This window comes from Nerophis ophidion, linkage group LG13 (assembly GCF_033978795.1).
Source record: "Nerophis ophidion isolate RoL-2023_Sa linkage group LG13, RoL_Noph_v1.0, whole genome shotgun sequence".
In the NCBI taxonomy this organism is placed as follows: domain Eukaryota; kingdom Metazoa; phylum Chordata; class Actinopteri; order Syngnathiformes; family Syngnathidae; genus Nerophis; species Nerophis ophidion.
The window spans coordinates 16,852,494-16,873,245 of record NC_084623.1 but is presented as its reverse complement, the minus strand read 5'-3'; the positions used below and the strand labels follow the sequence as shown (position 1 = coordinate 16,873,245).

Genomic DNA, 20,752 nt, shown 5'->3' with positions numbered 1-20,752 from the left:
GCTCCAAGTGACACTATAATGAACATTAAAATACAAGAGCGTAGTAATAAATCATTCTTTGTTGACTGTTCTCTCCCAAAACGCCATTATTCGCGGCCGCTGCAATACGTAAAAATGTTTTTAGAGCCATCCGCCACTGCCTTTTTCGTCTATTGACAATCACGGCAATAGCAGTGGCTGCAATTGCAAATACAGCTCCAAAACCATGGAATCGCAAAGCGTCCATCTTCCTCAAGGTGGAGTGTCGTGGCACGAAATTTTACGAGAATTACGGCTCATGACGCAAAATACCCTTTAATTGGCAAATGTACGATAGGCAAAATAAAATAAAAAAGTGCAATTCACCTTTAACTTACTGTTCATGAATGATGGGATTGCAACAGGAAAGACTAGCACATTTTGACTATTCAGAGTGGTTCATTGTTCACTTAAGTTAAAGTACCAATGTTTAAAGCTGCTATATAAGTCATATTTGTCATATCATATCATATATCAACCCCCCCCCCCTCCAAGGGGGGAGGGGTTGCCCACATATGCGGTCCTCTCCAAGGTTTATCATAGTCATCATTGTCACTGTCACCGATGTCCCACTGGGGGGAGTTTTCCTTGCCCTTATGTGGGCTTTACCGAGGATGTCGTTGTGGTTTGTGCAGCCCTTTGAGACAATTGGGATTTAGGGCTATATAAAATTACATTGATTGATGGATTGATATCAAATGAGCAGATCATCTTCAAAATGATACTATCAACCGAAATCGGACATTTCCTTGACACACGTGTTTTTGTTGACCTTTAGCTGGACCAATGGATAGCATGGATACTCGTAATCAATCACGTGTGTTATCACACAAACCCCGTTTCCATATGAGTTGGGAAATTGTGTTAGATGTAAATATAAACAGAATACAATGTTTTGCAAATCATTTTCAACCCATATTCAGTTGAATATGCTACAAAGACAACATATTTGATGTTCAAACTGATAAACATTTTTTTTTTTTGCAAATAATCATTAACTTTGGAATTTGATGCCAGCAACACGTGACAAAGAAGTTGGGAAAGGAGGCAATAAATACTGATAAAGTTGAGGGATGCTCATAAAACACTTATTTTGGAACATCCCACATGTGTGCAGAGTAATTGGGAAGAGGTGGGTGCCATGATCGGGTATAAAAACAGCTTCCCAAAAAATGCTCAGTCTTTCACAAGAAAGGATAGGGCGAGGTACACCCCTTTGTCCACAACTGCGTGAGAAAATAGTCAAACAGTTTAAGAACAACATTTCTCAAAGTGCAATTGCAAGAAATTTAGGGATTTCAACATCTACGGTCCATACTATCATCAAAAGGTTCAGAGAATCTGGAGAAATCACTCCACGTAAGCAGCATGGCCGGAAACCAACATTGAATGACCGTGACCTTCGATCCCTCTATCAAAAACCGACATCAATCTCTAAAAGGATAACACCACATGGTCTCAGGAACACTTCAGAAAACCACTGTCACTAAATACAGTTGGTTGCTACATCTGTAAGTGCAACTTAAAGCTCTACTATGCAAAGTGAAAGCCATTTATCAACAACATCCAGAAACGATGCCGGCTTCTCTGGGCCCGAGATCATCTAAGATGGACTCATGCAAAGTGGAAAAGTGTTCTGTGGTTTGACGAGTCCACATTTCAAATTGTTATTGGAAACTGTGTCCTCCTGAACAAAGAGAAAAAGAACCATCCGAAGTTGAAAAGCCAGCATCTGTCATGGTATGGGGGTGCATTAGTGCCCAAGGCATGGGTAACTCATACATCTGTGAAGGCCCCATTAATGCTGAAAGGTACATAGAGGTTTTGGAGCAACATATGTTGCCATCCAAACGTTATCATGGACGCCCCTGCTTATTTCAACAAAACAATGCCAAGCCACGTGTTACAACAGCGTGGCTTCATAGTAAGGGTGTGGGTACTAGACTGGCCTGCCTGTAGTCCAGATCTGTCTCCCATTGAAAACGTGTGGCGCATTATGAAGCCTAAAATATGACAACGGAGACCCTTTTCTTGTGAAAGACTGAGCATTTTTTGGAAAGCTGTTTTTATACCCAATCATGGCACCCACCTATTCCCAATTAGCCTGCACACCTGTGGGATGGTCCAAATAAGTGTTTGATCAGCATTTATTGCCACCTTTCCTAATTTCTTTGTCACGTGTTGCTGGCATCAAATTGCAAATTTAATGATTTGCAAAAAAAAAAAATGTTTATCAGTTTGAACATCAAATATGTCATCTTTGTAGCATATTCAACTGAATATGGGTTTAAAATGATTTGCAAATCATTGTATTCCGTTTATATTTACATCTAACACAATTTCCCAACTCATATGGAAACGGGGTTTGTACATTTGCAGGACAAGATCAACAGACACAGTGCAGCTTATTTAGGCAAGAAAAAACATTCTATATGAGAAAAGAACAAGCTAAATCAATGTTGCGTGTGCATGGTCGAAGGGGAAGTGTGTGGTTGTAAGCGTGCATGTGTGTGGCGGAGGGGGAAATGTGACGGCCTGCATGCTTGAAAAAACTGGGCACATGACCCAAAGCTGGGTGAGCAGACTTAAGGCATGTGTTTCCACAGGTTTTGTGTGCGTGCATGCATGTGTGTGGTGACAATGATCTTGCTGAAAAGGTTGATTACAAACGTCGAGCGAACAAAATCACAAGACAAGGAAATTTGTCATATGCTAGTGTTGATGGCATTTATTGTGTACCCTTTTCAGGGACAAAGCAAACTTCTACTTGCCTGAGACTTCAAGGAAAGTAACAATTGATCATTTTGCTAGTTTAAATCATCGATGCCAGTCTCTGCCATGGCAAAAAAAAAATGATGTTATAAGCAATGTCCTCATCTCTCTGACGGAATCTGTTTTGCGCTTTAACATTTTTCCAGAATTCCCTCTTAACAGCTTTGAGTTGCAGATGATTTCTTGCCTCAAGCCCTTTTCATTGAAAATAATAAAATCGCATATTTTATATCCATGCTGTTTATTCTGCTGACTTGCAAACACAAAGACTACATTTATACTTCAGGACCAAAGCTTTTGTTTTATTTTTTTTAAAATGTGATTGTTTTCCCACTGACTGTTTGGATCAGAAGTAAAATGTGATCTTTATAAACCCGCACAGGCCTTTTGCCTGGACGTCACATGCATGCGCAGTTGGATGAAGTGAAAACAGAGGAAGTTGACCAGGTTTTATAAATAAACAAGAAAGTTACTGCTACTACTACTACTCAGCAAAATAAAAGCATTCACAACACATGAAAACAAAAAAATTACACAATGTATGAATAGATATACATGTATATATAATGTATTTTGTAATATATTTGTAAGTGTTCTAATATTCTTATGGCTGTTAAGTAGAGGATACATGGATATCAGCATGAATCTATGTTAGCATTATTTTTCAGCCCACTTGCGTAAAAAATCTATGCAGTAAACCTACATAAACTTGTAAGCAAATACGCCACAGCGTACACGTCATTTCCAGTCTTTCAACAATTTCTTAGGAAAAAAAGTATATACATGTCTTCATATATTACATATAGCACATTATTTTCACACTATTGACTAGTGAAAAAAGACTATGATCACAGAAAACAACCCTGCTGAAACCAGATGTTGAGACGTGTTGTGTTTTGAGTTTTTTGGTTTCCCTGTGTTTTTGAGGTTTTAGTTCCTCTCTGGGCTTCTTATTTTGGTTGATTTTCCTGTTTTTTGTGTGTTCCCCTACAGCAACTATACTCCTGCCTCTGAGCCCTGACTCTTTGCACCTGTATTTGGTTCAGCTAGTGCAGGGGTCGGCAACCCTCGGCTCTGGTCTTTAGCATCGCCCTAGTGGCTCTCTGGAGCTTTTTCAAAAATATATGAAAAATGGAAATGATGAGGGGGAAAATAACATTTTTTCTTTTAATTTGGTTTCTGTAGGACAGGGGTCTGCAACCCGCGGCTCTGGAGCCGCATGCGTCTCTTTGAGCACTCTGGTGTGGCTCAGCCGCATACTTGCCGGCCGCCCGGAGAAGTCCGGTAGATTTCCAAATTTCAGTGTCTCTATCAGAAATCTCCCGGGTAAACATTTTTCGATTTTCACCCAGACATCAACTTTGAGAGCGTGCCGTGATGACAATGCCTCTAACACCCTTTCAACAGGTCATCGCACCAGAATTTTCACCATGCTGTCTGCGTGCCGGCCGGCCGGTCACATTTTAAATGCGACCTCTATCTGAACACATACGCTACTGCAAGGAATACTTGGTCAACAGCCAACAGGTCACACGGAGGGTTGTGATATAAACAACTTTAACACTCTTACTAATATGCGCCACACTGTGAACCCACATCAAACAAGAATGACAAACACATTTCGGGAGAACATCCTCACTATAACACAACAAACAACAAAATAAATACCCAGAATCCCTTGTATCCCTGAGTCTTCCGGGCTACATCATACACCCAGTTACCACCACCCCAACCCCGCCCACCTCAACTGACGCACGGAGGGGTGTGGATGGGGGGGAGGGGGGGGTGGGGTTATGTTGTGTCATAGTGCGGATGTTCTCCTGAAATGTGTTTGTCATTCTTGTTTGGTGTGGGTCCACAGTGTGGCGCATATTAGTAAGTGCTAAAGTTGTTTAAACGGCCACCCTCAGTGTGACCTGTATTGCTGTTGAATAAGGATGCCTTGCAGTCTCTTACGTTTGTCTGCAATAGGCTTGTCAAACAATTCTTTGGGCTGGCAAGCTATTCGTACAAGCTGTAGAGGGCACTAGCGGTAGTGCCATCATTGTACTACCCCTTATTGTTCGTTAGGTGAACACCAGCGTACATTCGAGAGAATAATTACTCTGAAATTCGGGAGTCTCCCGGGAAAATTGGGAGGGTTGACAGGTGTGGCGCTGTCAAGCGGCATTCATATAAAACTTGCGGGCCGCACTATCATTACATTTTCATATTAAGGTGCGGGCCGCGTGTCTGAGACCCCTGGTTTATACATAGCACAAAGCAAAAAAAAAAAACTCTGTATGCAGTGTTATTTCATGATAAATTTCAAAAGAGTTATGTGGATCCCATTGTTTTCTTTACTTTGTGAAACGGGTCAAAATGGTTCTTTGAGTGGTAAAGGTTGCCGACCCCTGAGCTAGTGCGACTCTGTGGTCGGAACATTATGCCTTGTGGATACTTTTCCTGATGCACGTGGTGTTAGTTTTTGCTGTTCTCCAGCATTCTGTTGTTTTTGTTATTTTGCAGCCTGTTTAGTTTATGTAAAGGCATAGCTTGCCCTATGCTTCTGGGGCTCTTCCTAACAGCTCTCGTCTTTTGTTTTGTCCCCAAATAAATACTTTTTACCTTCAAGCTTCCTTCTGGCCTTCTGCATATTTGGATCACACCAACTATCGGCGTAATGCATTACAGTATCCACTTAAGGTGGTGGGTCACATTTTTCCTGCGCAATCAAATGACCTAGCTTGACAAAAAAAATTTAAAAGTCGTAAATAGGTGGCATTACTATTTAGACTGCAGTCACATTTGAAAAGATTGGATTCCAAACAGACTCAGAGTACCTCCTGATGTGGCCCAAATATGATGCAAAAATATATTTGAAGCTCTTTGGAGCATTTATAATTAACCAATATGTGTCATGTGAGGGCAAAAAAAAAAAAAAAAAAAATCACATTTGGTGTCCAGTGTAAGCGGAGCCTATATTAACTTGTCAACACATTCAAATTACAGGGAAAATTAGATTGGAGTTTCATTACATAAAAAAAAAATATTTGGGCACATTATTAATCATGCTGTCACATATATTTGCAATATTATTCTGTTATATCCCTGCATTATACTTCTAATATACAATGCACAGGAAAAGTTATTACTTTTGACAATGAGAAAAACATTAAACTTTTCCCTTGCAATCATATGCAGAAAAGTAATATATTAGATAAACCTTGTTAGTGCCTATATAAACTGAGTTACAGGCTTAGGACTGATGAATGAGTCAGACCCAGTTATCCATTGTGGAATGTTTAGTTCCACTACTAGCGCATAATGAATGGGATTATATTAGTAAGGGGGATAAAATCATACACAATCCCACACAAAGAGCATCAAAATTGCAATATAATATAGTATATACATGTATTACATATACAATATAGCTGGATATAGCTGTATATCCTTGGGCACCACCCAAATTGATTCAATTGGATTCTTGGGGGTAACAATTCAATTCAGAATCTTTTTGATTTAAAACGATTTACAATTCAAAATCCATACTTGTTTTATTAACAGTGAGTGCCAATTTTATTATTAACTACATTACTCCAAAATTATACCCAAACATTTACAAACCCCATTTCCCTATGAGTTGGGAATTTGTGTAAGATGTAAATATAAACGGAATACAATGATTTGCAAATCCTTTTCAACCCATATTCAATTGAATGCACTACAAAGACAAGAATTTGTTTTTGGCAAATATTAATTAACTTAGAATTTCATGGCTGCAACATGTGCCAAAGTAGTTGGGAAAGGACATGTTCACCACTGCGTTACATCACCTTTTCTTTTAACAACACTCAATAAACGTTTGTGAACGGAGGAAACTAATTGATGCTTTGAAAGCGGAATTCTTTTCCATTCTTGTTTTAAGTAGAGCTTCGGTTGTTCAAAATTCCGGGGTCTCTGCTGTCGTATTTTACGCTTCATAATGCGCCAAACATTTTCGATGGGAGACAGGTCTGGACTGCAGGCGGGCCAAGAAAGTACCCGCACTCTTTTTTTACAAAGTCACGCTGTTGTAATATAATTTGAAATGTGGACTCGTCGGACCACAGAACACCTTTCCACTTTGCATCAGTCCATCTTAAGTGAGCTCGGGCCCAGCCAAGCCGGCGGCGTTTCAGGATATTGTTGATAAATGGGTTTGGCTTTGCATAGTAGAGTTTTAACTTGCACTTACAGATGTATCGACCAACTGTAGTTACTGACAGTGGTTGTATGAAGTGTCCCTGAGCCCAAGTGGTGATATCCTTTACACAATGATGTCGATTTTTGGTGCAGTACCGCCTGAGGGATCAAAAGTCTGGAATATCATTGCTTACGTGCAGTGATTTCTTCAGATTCTCTGAACTTTTTGATGATTTTACGGACCATAGATGGTAAAATCCCTAAATTCCTTGCAATAGCTGGTTGAGAAAAGTTGTTTTAAAACTGTTCAATAATTTGCTTACATCCTTGTTTGTGAATTACTTAGCATTTCATGGAAGCTGCTTTTATACCCAATCATGGCACCCAACTGTTCCCAATTATTCGCCATACCTATTGGATGTTCCAATTAAGTGTTTGATGAGCTTTCCTCAACTTTATCAGTATTTATTGCCATCTTTCCCAACTTCTTTGTCACGTGTTGCTGGCATCAAATTCTAAATGTAATGATTATTTAAAAAAAAAAAAAATGGTTGAATCAGTTTGAACACCAAATATGTTGTCTTTGTAGCATATTAAATTGAATATGGGTTGAAAATGATTTGCAAATCATTGTATTTCATTTTTTTGAGACAGTAGTGATTTAGAACTATATAAATAATCGATTGATTGATAGCTATTTACATCAATTTCCCAACTCATAGAAACGGGGTTTGTACTAAAGCTGGACAAGACAGATTAAAAAAATATATATATTTATTTATATTTTTGTTTTCAATTTTAGCTTTTTTTTTTTTTAATCAATTTAGAATCGTTACACATGAGAAATGCGATTTTTTTCAAAAATAAATGTTTTGACACCCCTACATATTATATAAAATATACAATAGTATTTTTAATATTATTTTTGTGCACTATTGACATCGAGAGTTCAGCCGCCGAAAAATATACCAGGCTTCAAATTTTAACTTGTAAAGGTCAAGGCAAGTGTTGCCTTAAAAGAGGGCTCATATTTTAGGGCACCAAGGCAAGTTAGAAGGGCAATGAAACAAACATTTTCTTTTGAGGAGAGATAGAGAGATAGATAGATAGATAGATAGATAGATAGATACATTTTATGTATGAGATCTAGGGCTGCCAATTATGACCAAAGTAATAATTAAGCTCATTATTATCATTATTGAAATCATGATTACTGATTGTAAGGTAAAGCAGTGTTGGCGTGTGCACATATGTCATTTGGAACATCTAGTAAAAAGACTATAGATAAACATTCATATATTTATTAGACAAATATTTTTGTCAGTACATGCTGCCTTTATCTCTATTTTTACATTTTGATAGAGTTTTTATTTTATTTTATTTTTTTTAATTTATGTACATCATGTAAATCAGTGGTTCTCAAATGGGGGTACGCGTATCCCTGGGGGTACTTGAAGCTATGCCAAGGGGTACGTGAGATTTTTTTTAAAAATATTCAAAAATAGCAACAGTTCAAAAATCCTTAATAAATATATTTATTGAATAATATTTCAACAATATATGAATGTAAGTTCATAAAACTATGAAAAGAAATGCAACAATGCAATATTCAGTGTTGACAGCTAGATTTTTTGTGGACATGTTCCATAAATATTGAAATAAGGATTTCTTTTTTTGTGAAGAAATGTTTAGAATTAAGTTCATGAATCCAGATGGATCTCTATTACGATCCCTAAAGAGGGCACTTTAAGTTGATGATTACTTCTAGGAGTAGAAATCTTTATTTATAATTGAATCACTTGTTTATTTTTCAACAAGTTTTTAGTTATTTTTATATCTTTTTTTCCCAAATAGTTCAAGAAATACCACTACAAATGAGCAATATTTTGCATTGATATACAATTTAATAAATCAGAAACTGATGACATAGTGCTGTTTTTACTTCATCTCTATTTCAACCAAAAATGCTTTGATCTGATTAGGGGGTACTTGAATTAAAAAAAAATGTTCACACGGGGTACATCACTGAAAAAAGGTTGAGAACAACTAATGTAGGTGTATCGGGACAGATCCATTATGAGATTAAGCAGAAATATGTTGTATCCGCCACCTCAGAAAGGGGAAGCAGTGCACTATCAACACCGTGTATGGTGCGGATGGTGTTCTGCTGACCTCAACTGCGGATGTTGTGGATAGGTGGAGGGAATACTTTGAAGACCTCCTCAATCCCACCAACACGTCTTCCCATGAGGAAGCAGTGCCTGGGGAATCTGCGGTGGACTCTCCTATTTCTGGGGCTGAGGTCGCAGAGGTAGGTAAAAAGCTCCTCGGTGGCAAGGCCCCAGGGGTGGATGAGATCCGCCCGGAGTTCCTTAAGGCTGTGGATGCTGTGGGGCTGTCTTGGTTGACAAGACTTTGCAGCATCGCATGGACATCGGGGGCGGTACCTCTGGATTGGCAGACCGGGGTGGTGGTTCCTCTCTTTAAGAAGGCGGACCGGAGGGTGTGTTCCAACTATCGTGGGATCACACTCCTCAGCCTTCCCGGTAAGGTTTATTCAGGTGTACTGGAGAGGAGGCTACGCCGGATAGTCGAACCTCGGATTCAGGAGGAACAGTGTGGTTTTCGTCCTGGTCGTGGAACTGTGGACCAGCTCTATACTCTCGGCAGGGTTCTTGAGGGTGCATGGGAGTTTGCCCAACCAGTCTACATGTGCTTTGTGGACTTGGAGAAGGCATTCGACCGTGTCCCTCGGGAAGTCCTGTGGGGAGTGCTCAGAGAGTATGGGGTATCGGACTGTCTTATTGTGGCGGTCCGCTCCCTGTACGATCAGTGCCAGAGCTTGGTCGGCATTGCCGGCAGTAAGTCGAACACGTTTCCAGTGAGGGTTGGACTCCGCCAAGGCTGTCCTTTGTCACCGATTCTGTTCATAACTTTTATGGACAGAATTTCTAGGCGCAGTCAAGGCATTGAGGGGTTCCAGTTTGGTGACCGCAGGATTAGGTCTCTGCTTTTTGCAGATGATGTGGTCCTGATGGCTTCCTCTGACGGCAATCTTCAGCTCTCGCTGAATTGGTTTGCAGCCGAGTGTGAAGCGACCGGAATGAGAATTAGCACCTCCAAGTCAGCGTCCATGGTTCACGCCCGGAAAAGGGAAGGGTGGCATGCCATCTCCGGGTTGGGGAGGAGACCCTGCCCCAAGTGGAGGAGTTCAAGTACCTAGGAGTCTTGTTCACGAGTGAGCGAAGAGTGGATCATGAGATCGACAGGCGGATCGGTGCGCCGTCTTCAGTAATGCGGATGTTGTACTGATCCGTTGTGGTGAAGAAGGAGCTGAGCCGGAAGGCAAAGCTTTCAATTTACCGGTCGATCTACGTTCCCATCCTCACCTATGGTCATGAGCTTTGGGTCAAGACCGAAATGATAAGATCACGGGTACAAGCGGCCGAAATGAGTTTCCTCCGCCGGGTGGCGGGACTCTCCCTTAGAGATAGGATGAGAAGCTCTGCCATCCGGGAGGAACTCAAAGTAAAGCCGCTGCTCCTTCACATCGAGAGGAGCCAGATGAGGTGGTTCAGGCATCTGGTCAGGATGCCACCCGAACGCCTCCCTAGGGAGGTGTTTAGGGCACGTTCGACCGGTAGGAGGCCACGGGGAAGACCCAGGACACGTTGGGAAGACTATGTCTCCCGGCTGGCCTGGGAACGCCTCGGGATCCCCCGGGAAGGGCTAGACAAAGTGGCTGGGGATAGGGAAGTCTGGGTTTCCCTGCTTAGGCTGTTGCCCCCGTGACCCGACCGCGGATAAGCGGAAGAAGATGGATGGATGGATGGATGTTGTATAGGAAATAACTATACATAACAATACATTAACACAATGATGTCACATGAATGATTTTTGAAGTGACATGAAAAAAAAACAATGTAAACAAAACCTGGTGATGAAATGAAAAGACAGGTAATAGGACTGGAGGAGAAAGGGAATGTTCTAGAAGTGAAATGATGAGGAGGACCACATGATGTCTCAAATGATATGTCAGATTCAGGAAGAGTTTGCAGCATGAAAAATTGTATTATAACTGGCCTTCAGATTACATGCATGCCTAATGTTATAGCATCTGATAACAGCATAGGACAAGATTACCAGATATTAGCATAAAGAAATGTTCCATATCTGGATCTGTTTGAAATGTTGTTGAAGATCCATATCTACATCAATGAGCAGCTGACAAAACATCACGCTGACATAAGAATTCAAAGTACTTGCTGTCAAGACATGAAGTGGACGAAATACTGAATATCTCCACTACAAGAGCTGAAGTTACAGCTGAAGTCAACAATAACAACTCTACAATAACAGATTATGATGGATTATACAATATTAAGTAATAATTCATGAACTATTACCATAAAGTTATTACTAGGGCTGTCAAATATGACTTAATTCATGTGATTAATCACAAAACATCATATTATAGGGGAACTGCACTGTTTTTGGAATTTTGCCTATCATTCACAATACCGATGTAAGACAAGAACACAAATGTTTTTCTGTTTCTCATGCATTCTAAATCGTAAAATATAGCAAGTATGAGGTGGCTAGCAATGCAGCTAATGGGAGTACACTATTCCACTCAAAGCGCTCTACAAAAACATCCCAAAACCAACAACAATACTACATTTAGATTTCGTGACCTGAGGTCGTATTCCGTCACTGACTTTTAAACATAAGTACACAAAGTGGTGGGCCACCAAACCAATATGGCTACTGTGCAGTAAAGATGTTTGCTTGCAGCCACCTTTTTTTTTGGACTATGATTAAACATCTAAACAAGATATGAACACGCCATCAGTCAGCATCTCAGTGAAAGCAGACATTGTACAGTAAGTGATTGTTTTAATATATTAATTGTTCTTACTTAGGACTTAGCAATGCTGCTACATGATGCTATGTGTTGCACTAAAGCTGGATCTGTTTAGCACACAGCTTCTAAAACTTGTAGATCCTCCTCATGTTCAGGCTCAAAAATATAAGGTCCTGTATCATTTGTCCCAAAGATAGCTTTGTTGTCTCTCAGGAAGTCTGCCATGATTGTAGTGTTTATGTTGAAGGGCAAAGCAAATGTGATGCATCTGAGAAATTAATACATTGTCGCATGCTTAAAATGACCTAAATACATAAATACTACATGTTAATTATGACTGCCTGTTACTACATTGCATGTATACATACAGCAAGTACAGTATATAAAACGATAGAGATTTTTAAGAAATGCATAAAAAAATAAAACATACGCATTCTTGTTTTACATAAGGATTGTGAATGATACAGTTCGCAAAATTCCCCCCAAAGTGCAGTTCCTCTTTAATCATGTACATAGGTAGATTCATCACGCAATTGACTTTACCTTCTTTATTTTAACCATTGATAGTTACCTGAAAGGCGGCGTGGGTTGTTATACGGTCAATGACGAGGTTAATGCATAGGTCAGTGCAATGATTAGTGAGGAAGACACAGATGTGCTCGCAAGTAAATTTCCCTTCAGAATAAACCCGAACGGTACTTTAGATAAATCTGTTCAGAACAAATAAATTACGTGCATTCAAGTAAATATTTTGTTCCTGGATGACATTCTAATGATAAAACTGCATTTGTGTCCAAATAACGGGGTCTTTAAGATAATTTAAATGTATCCAAGCATGTAATAACCTGAGATTAATCATGATTAATCCAAATTCAAAGGTCTGATTAATCAGATTTTTTTTTTGTATCATTTGATGGCACACTCATTACATTACATCATTACAAAGCCATTTTCCACCAACACCTTCCTTTCTTTCTTTCACACAGGAAGTGTATGGAGATTAGTGTTTCTATTATGAAAGTATTTTTTTTAAACTGAATTTAAGTAACTCGATTTTTTGGCTTTGATTTTTTTTTTTTACATCAAATTATGCTGTTAATTTAATTGAATAAACATGTAAGAGCATGTGTGCTCAAAACTCAGTTTGTTAAAATACAGTGTTTTCAAATTGTGTAAAAAAAAAAAATCATTGCATAAAAATGTTTTTCAGGATACAAAATTTCAGGGCAGAAATATTCCTTGCTTCAAAACTCAAGACTCACTTAATGTTAATTTAGACTGAAGCTATCAATCCTGTCTCAGAATCAGTCAATATGTTTTGGTATGGATGTTAATTTTGTATCTTTATTACAAAACCTTTTTTTGGACATTAAGTTTATGTAATTTATTTCTTGCATTTTAATTTTGCCAAATTGAGTTTTTTCTACCTCACCTTACATTATCTTGTTCATTTCATAAAAAACTGTGAGCAAAATGTGTGTGTATATAAATTTGGTTTGATCAAATACAGTGTTTTAAACTTCAGTGTGGGAAATTTAAATGTATTAAAATTATTGCAGAAAACTTCACTAAGGAAATATATATTTAGTCTTAATTGACCAGAAGTGAACAAATATCTCTGCACTTAACTATTTTACAAATAATCTTTATAAACAGATTTTTTACACACTGATTTTTAAAACCCTGAATTTTAACAAACTGAATTTTTGAAACACACACGTTTTGCTCTTTAATTTTTATCCAAAGAAATTGCCATCATAATTTGTTAAAAAAAAAAATTTTCACAAAAATTCAAACAAAAAAAATATATTTAAAAAATCAGTATCCCAAAAAATGTTGGAATAAAGACACAAATTAACCTTCATACTTTCGAGCAGTAGTCCGCCAACGTCTAAAATCCGGCCCGCTGGAAGTCCCAAGTAAAAAAATTCTAGTGGCACGGTTGGGAGAGTGGCTCTGCCAGCAACCTGAGGGTTCCTGGTTCAATCCCCACCTCCTACCATCAGTCACGTCTGTTGTGTCCTTGAGCAAGATACTAAACGCTTGCTCCTGATCGGTCCTGGTTAGCGCCTTGCATGGCAGTTGCGGCCATCAGTGTGTGAATGTGTGTGTGAATGGGTGAATATGGAAATAGTGTCAAAGTGCTTTGAGTTCCTTAAAAAAAAGGTAGAAAAGCGCTATACAAGTATAACCCAAACAAAGCCTGCTACTAGCAAAAAAACAACTCTATGGCAGTGGTTCTCAAATGGGGGTACGCGAACCCCTACGGGGTATTTGAAGGTATGCCAAGGGGTAGGTGAGATGTTTTAAAAATATTCTAAAAAAATAGCACCAATTCAAAAATCCTTCAGAAATATATTTATTGAATAATACTTCAACAAAATATGGATGTAAGTTCATAAACTGTGAAAAGAAATGCAACAATGCAATATTCAGTGTTGACAGTTAGATTTTTTGTGGACATGTTCCATAAATATTCATCTTAAAAATTTCTTTATTGAACCCAGGACTGCAGGACCTTCGTATTGTGAGGCAGACGCACTAACCCCTCTTCCACCGTGAAGGACTCCGGCTTATTAGTGATTCCCAAAGCCCAAAAAAAGTATGCGGGCTATAGAGCGTTTTCATTTCAGGCTCCAGTACTCAGGAATGCCCTCCCGGTAAAAGTTTGAGATGCCACCTCAGTAGAAGCCTTTAAATAGACTCCCTTTTTAGACCAGTTGATCTGCCGTTTCTTTTCTTTTTCTCCTATGTCCCACTCTCCCTTGTGGAGGGGGTCCTGTCCGATCCGGTGGCCATGTACTGCTCGCCTGTGTATCGGCTGGGGACATCTCTGCGCTACTGATCCGCCTCCGCTTGGGATGTTTTCCTGCTGGCTCCGCTGTGAACGGGACTCTCGCTGCTGTGTTGGATCCGCTTTGGACAGGACTCTCGCGACTGTGTTGGATCCATTATGGATTGAACTTTCACAGTATCATGTTAGACCCGCTCGACATCCATTGCTTTCCTCCTCTCCAAGGTTCTCATAGTCTACATTGTCACCGACGTCCCACTGGGTGTGAGTTTTCCTTGCCCTTATGTGGGCCTACCGAGGATGTCGTAGTGGTTTGTGCAGCCCTTTGAGACACTAGTGATTTAGGGCTATATAAGTAAAACACACACACACACACACACATACATACATACATACATACATACATACATACATACATATATACATTAATTAAAAGTTAAATTGAGTAAATTGGCTATTTCTGGCAATTTATTTATTAAAGGTAAATTGAGTAAATTGGCTATTTCTGGCAATTTATTTAAGTGTGTATCAAACTGGTAGCCCTTCGCATTAATCAGTACCCAAGAAGTAGCTCTTGATTTCAAAAAGGTTGGTGACCCTTGTTCTAGATTATTCCAATATGAGCAAAACAAAACTATATAATTTCTCCAGGCTCTCCCTCAACACACACAGACTTTAACAAAAAAATAAGAGATTATGTCACCTGGGCTTCACGGTGGCAGAGGGGTTAGTGCGTCTGCCTCACAATACGAAGTTCCTGCAGTCCTGGGTTCAAATATAGGCTCGGGATCTTTCTGTGTGGAGTTTGCATGTTCTCCCCGTGAATGCGTGGGTTCCCTCCGGGTACTCCGGCTTCCTCCCACTTCCAAAGACATGCACCTGGGGATAGGTTGATTGGCAACACTAAATTGGCCCTAGTGTGGGAATGTGAGTGTGAATGTTGTGTGTCTATCTGTGTTGGCCCTGCGATGAGGTGGCGACTTGTCCAGGGTGTACCCCGCCTTCCGCCCGATTGTAGCTGAGATAGGCGCCAGCGCCCCCCGCGACCCCAAAAAGGGAATAAGCGGTAGAAAATGGATGGATATATACATATACATATATATACACATATATATTAATTAAAAGTTAAATTGAGTAAATTGGCTATTTCTGGCAATTTATTTATTAAAGCTAAATTGAGTAAATTGGCTATTTCTGGCAATTTATTTAAGTGTGTATCAAACTGGTAGCCCTTCGCATTAATCAGTACCCAAGAAGTAGCTCTTGATTTCAAAAAGGTTGGTGACCCTTGTTCTAGATTATTCCAATATGAGCAAAACAAAACTATATAATTTCTCCAGGCTCTCCCTCAACACACACAGACTTTAACAAAAAAAATAAGAGATTATGTCACCTTCTCCCTCCACGCTGTCGGTTATCTTCATCTCCTGGCCGGAGGTGAGCGCCTCGGGCTGGATGGGGCTCCTCGCATGCTGATGGTGGTTGTTGGCGACGCCGTCCGGGGCGCACTGGCCGTTCCGAGCCAGGTCCACGATGGTCAAGTCCGGGACTGGGCAGGACTGTCGGGTCGTCGCGTCCGTCATTACCGCTCCTTGTTCTCCTGGGGTTTGAGACTGAGCAGCAGACGAGGAGGACGAAGAAAGAACCGCCGAGTGCATCCAAAGCGCCTGAGTCTGGTGCGGGCGGGATCCCTGAGAACATTTGTATGCCTTCCGAGGGGGCGGAGCTACGTCCCCTGTTTGGATAACACTTATCCAGGGGTGTCCAAAGTGCGGCCTGGGGGCAATTTGCGGCCCGCAGCTAATTGTTTACCGGCCCGCCACACATTCTGAAAAAATTGCTAAATTAATAGTATTGCAAAAATAAAAAAATAAAACATTTTAAAAAAGTGGAATGAGGTGAAATCTAATGAAGAAAAAGTGGCAATGTTGACACAAAGCTGCCATGCAGGCAGTTTTTTTCCCTTTTGTCTTAATTTTCTTTTTTTCCATTGCTCAAAAAAAAAGGACAAAAAACATCTATGTCATAATGAATTATTACTCAAAAATTATCACTTTAAAATATTTTATTGAATTGAATTATATTTATATAGCGCTTTTCTCTAGTGACTCAAAGCGCTTTACATAGTGAAACCCAATATCTAAGTTACATTTAAACCAGTGTGGGCGGCACTGGGAGCAGGTGGGTAAAGTGTCTTGCCCAAGGACACAACGGCAGTGACTAGGATGGCGGAAAAAATATCACTTTAAAATATTTTATTGAATTGAATTATATTTATATAGCGCTTTTCTCTAGTGACTCAAAGCGCTTTACATAGTGAAACCCAATATCTAAGTTACATTTAAACCAGTGTGGGTGGCACTGGGAGCAGGTGGGTAAAGTGTCTTGCCCAAGGACACAACGGCAGTGACTAGGATGGCGGAAAAATTATCACTTTAAAATATTTTATTGAATTGAATTATATTTATATAGCGCTTTTCTCTAGTGACTCAAAGCGCTTTACATAGTGAAACCCAATATCTAAGTTACATTTAAACCAGTGTGGGCGGCACTGGGAGCAGGTGGGTAAAGTGTCTTGCCCAAGGACACAACGGCAGTGACTAGGATGGCGGAAGCGGGAATCGAACCTGCAACCCTCAAGTTGCTGGCACGGCCACTCTACTAACCGAGCTATGCCGCCCAAAATAAACAATAATAATAATAAATATATGACATATATTATATGTATAATACATAATATATGAATAATATAAATAAATTCTACATATATTCTACATTTAAGTGCAGTGAAGAAGGAACACAAGCATTATACAGTCTGATGGCTGTCGGTATGTGGAAAAAATATTGCATATGTTGTGTGGTTGCCATATAAAAAAGTTTTGACAAAACAAATAGTTCAAACTTAAAATCGACAGATACATCGGGAGTTGATATTGAAAATTAAGTGTTAAAAGTTAAAAATAAAAATGCCCTCTTTGGGGATTGCAAAAGATATCCATCTGGATTCATGAACTTCATTCTAAACATTTCTTCACAAAGAAATAAATCTTTGACATCAATATTTATGGAACATGTCCACAAAAAAATCTAGTTGTCAACACTGAATATTGCATTGTTGCATTTCTTTTAACAGTTTATGAACTTACATTCATATTTTGTTGAAGTATTATTCAATGAATATATTTATAAAGGATTTTTGAATTGTTGCTATTTTTAGAATATTTAAAAAAAATCTCACGTACCCCTTGGCATACCTTCAAGTACCCCTAGGGGTACACGTACCCCCATTTGAGAACCACTGCAATGAACAATAAAAACAATACTAGTTACTGTGGTAATCTAAGTCATTGTTTTTCAACCTTTTTTGAGTCAAGGCACATTTTTTGCGTTAAAAAAATCCGGAGGCAGACCACCTGCAGAAATCATTAAAAAACGAAGGTCGGTTAACAGTAAAGAGTTGATGTGTTTGAATGCCTAAAGGTGAGCTTTAATAACGTCTGCATTGAGTGAAATAAATTAATTACTTTCATGCAAAACCAACTTTTCTTACCTGTTTTTGTTTATTTGGGTTCCCCACGAGTCCCGAACTATTTAAATCAAGCAATGGTTGCCGAGATATTTATAAAACAGCGTTTGTCCCGAACACGCATCGCTGCGGTGGTTGTGACCCCAGAAACAACATGAACAGTTGTCAGCGTTACAACCCTGACAACTGGCATATATTGAAAACTCTAATTAGCAATCAGAAGCAGGTGAATCTCCTGATCGCTAATCAGAGGCAGGTGAGGCAGACCGTGCTCAGGCCAAAGTGGTGGAGCCAAACAGGAAAAGTCCATCCATCCATACATCCATTTTCTACCGCTTATTCCCTTTTTTGGGGTCGCTATCTGAGCTGCAATCGGGCGGGAGGCGTGGTACACTCCGGACAAGTCGCCACCTCATCGCAGGGTCAACACAGATAGACAGACAACATTCACACTCACATTCACACACTAGGGCCAATTTAGTGTTGCCAATCAACCTATCCCCAGATGCATGTCTTTGGAAGTGGGAGGAAGCCGGAGTACCCGGAGGGAACCCACGCAGTCTCGGGGAGAACATGCAAACTCCACACAGAAAGATCCGAGCCTGGGATTGAACCCAGGACTGCAGGACATCCGTATTGTGAGGCAGACGCACTAACCCAGGAAAAGTTATTACAATAAAACCACTGATAAGGAAGTGAATACAGAAACTAAGGAAGCACGGGAATGAGTCGACAGGTTGTGGCAATCTTGTCTTTTTCAAAACTTTCTCCTAACAAGTCGTTAAGAATTTGAGACTGTCGTGAAGTGTTTTGCCTTAGACTTCAGCGGATATCTACAAATGGGGCAGTGGTTTGAAGCATTTAAGTCCCATCTTAATACTCGTGTACTCTAGCGTTTAAATAGACCCCCTTTTTAGACCAGTTGATCTGCCGTTTCTTGTCTTTTCTGCCCCTCCGGTGGCCATGGATGAAGTGCAGGCTGTCCAGAGTCGTGACCCGGGGTGGACCGCTTGCCTGTGCATCGGTTGGGGACATCTCTGCGCTGCTGACCCGTCTCCACTCGGGATGGTCTCCTGCTGGCCCCGCTCTGGACTGGACTCTCACTATTATGTAAGATCCACTATTGAGTTTGAGTTTGAGTTTGAGTTTATTTCGAACATGCAAGCATACAACATGATACATCACAATTTCCAGTTTCTCTTTCCAACATGTTCGAAAAGGAGGAGGAATAAGCAGAGCTTATTTAATCCTACCCCTTTTCTTTACATAACAGTTGCTAAAACTTTTGTTCACTTCCTGTCCTCAATGTATTCACAATGTATACTCCATAAGTGATAAGTAATCACAATACAAATAAATAAATAAATAAAAAAATGCTTAAATTTTAATCCATACGATGAGATAAGTCAGATTATTTTGAGAATGAATGAGTGAGTAAAATCAGAATGTTTATCATGGTTCTTCATTTTTGTACCTTGTTAACACTTCCAGTTTGAAGAGTTTCTTGAAATGGATCATATTAGTACATTGTTTGATTGCTTTGCTTAATCCATTCCATAATTTAATTCCACATACTGATATACTGAAGGTTTTAAGTGTTGTACGTGCATACAAATGTTTTAAATTACATTTTTCTCTCAGATTATATTTCTCTTCTTTTGTTGAGAAGAATTGTTGTATATTCTTGGGAAGCAGGTTATAGTTTGCGTTGTGTATAATCTTAGCTGTTTGCAATTTCACTATGTCGGTCGTGGAATTTCAGTATCTTTGATTCAATAAATAAAGGGTTTGTATGTTCTCTATATCCAACATTATGTATTATTCTAACTGATCTTTTTTGTAATACTGTTAGTGAATGAAGTGTACTTTTGTAATTATTTCCCCATATTTCTACACAGTAACTCAGATATGGTAACACTAGTGAGCAGTAGAGAATATAAAGTGATTTTTGGTCTAGAAAATATTTGGCTTTATTCATTATTGATGTATTTCTTGCAACTTTATGTTGTATATTTTTTACATGAGATTTACAGTTCAATTTATCATCAATCATTATACCTAGAAATTTGGTTTCATTTACTCTTTCAATTTCTATTCCGTCTATTTGTATTTGTGTTTGACTTTCTTTTCTACTGTTACCAAATAGCATTATTTTAGTTTTACTGAGATTCAATGATAGTCTGTTTTTGTCAAACCACTTTTTTAATTTGTTCATTTCTTCTGTTATTATTTGTATTATCCACTGTGTGTTCTCTCCTGAACAAAAGGCTGTTGTATCATCCGCAAATAATACTAACTTTAAATCTCTTGTAACTTTACAAATGTCATTTATATAGAGATTGAATAATTTAGGTCCTAGTATTGATCCCTGAGGTACACCACAGGAAATATTTAGCATTGTAGAAGTGTGTTCGCCTAGCTTCACGTATTGTTTCCTGTTCGTTAGATAACTTCTTATCCAATTTAAGACTAACCCTCTGATGCCATATCGTTCCAGTTTTTTTATTAAAATATTGTGATTAATTGTGTCAAATGCTTTAGTTAGATCCATAAACACTGCTGCCGCACATTTTTACTATCTATTGCATTGGTAATTTCTTCTGTGATTTCA

The 20,752-nt window shown here is 39.2% G+C and overlaps 1 protein-coding gene across 1 annotated transcript in view; it reads right to left on the bottom strand.

Annotated features, from left to right (window-relative positions):
• The window catches only part of LOC133564907 (transmembrane protein 163a-like), a 114,689-nt gene extending 96,383 nt beyond the window's left edge, over positions 1-18,306 (bottom strand). Inside the window, exons 1-2 of the mRNA XM_061919440.1 lie at positions 18,166-18,306; positions 16,009-16,443 (exon numbers count right to left, since the gene is read on the bottom strand). Of these exons, the coding sequence (XP_061775424.1) occupies positions 16,009-16,273 (265 nt within the window). The 5' untranslated portion in view covers positions 16,274-16,443; positions 18,166-18,306. The remainder of the gene's footprint in view (positions 1-16,008; positions 16,444-18,165) is intronic.
• Between the last annotated feature and the right edge of the window lie 2,446 nt (positions 18,307-20,752).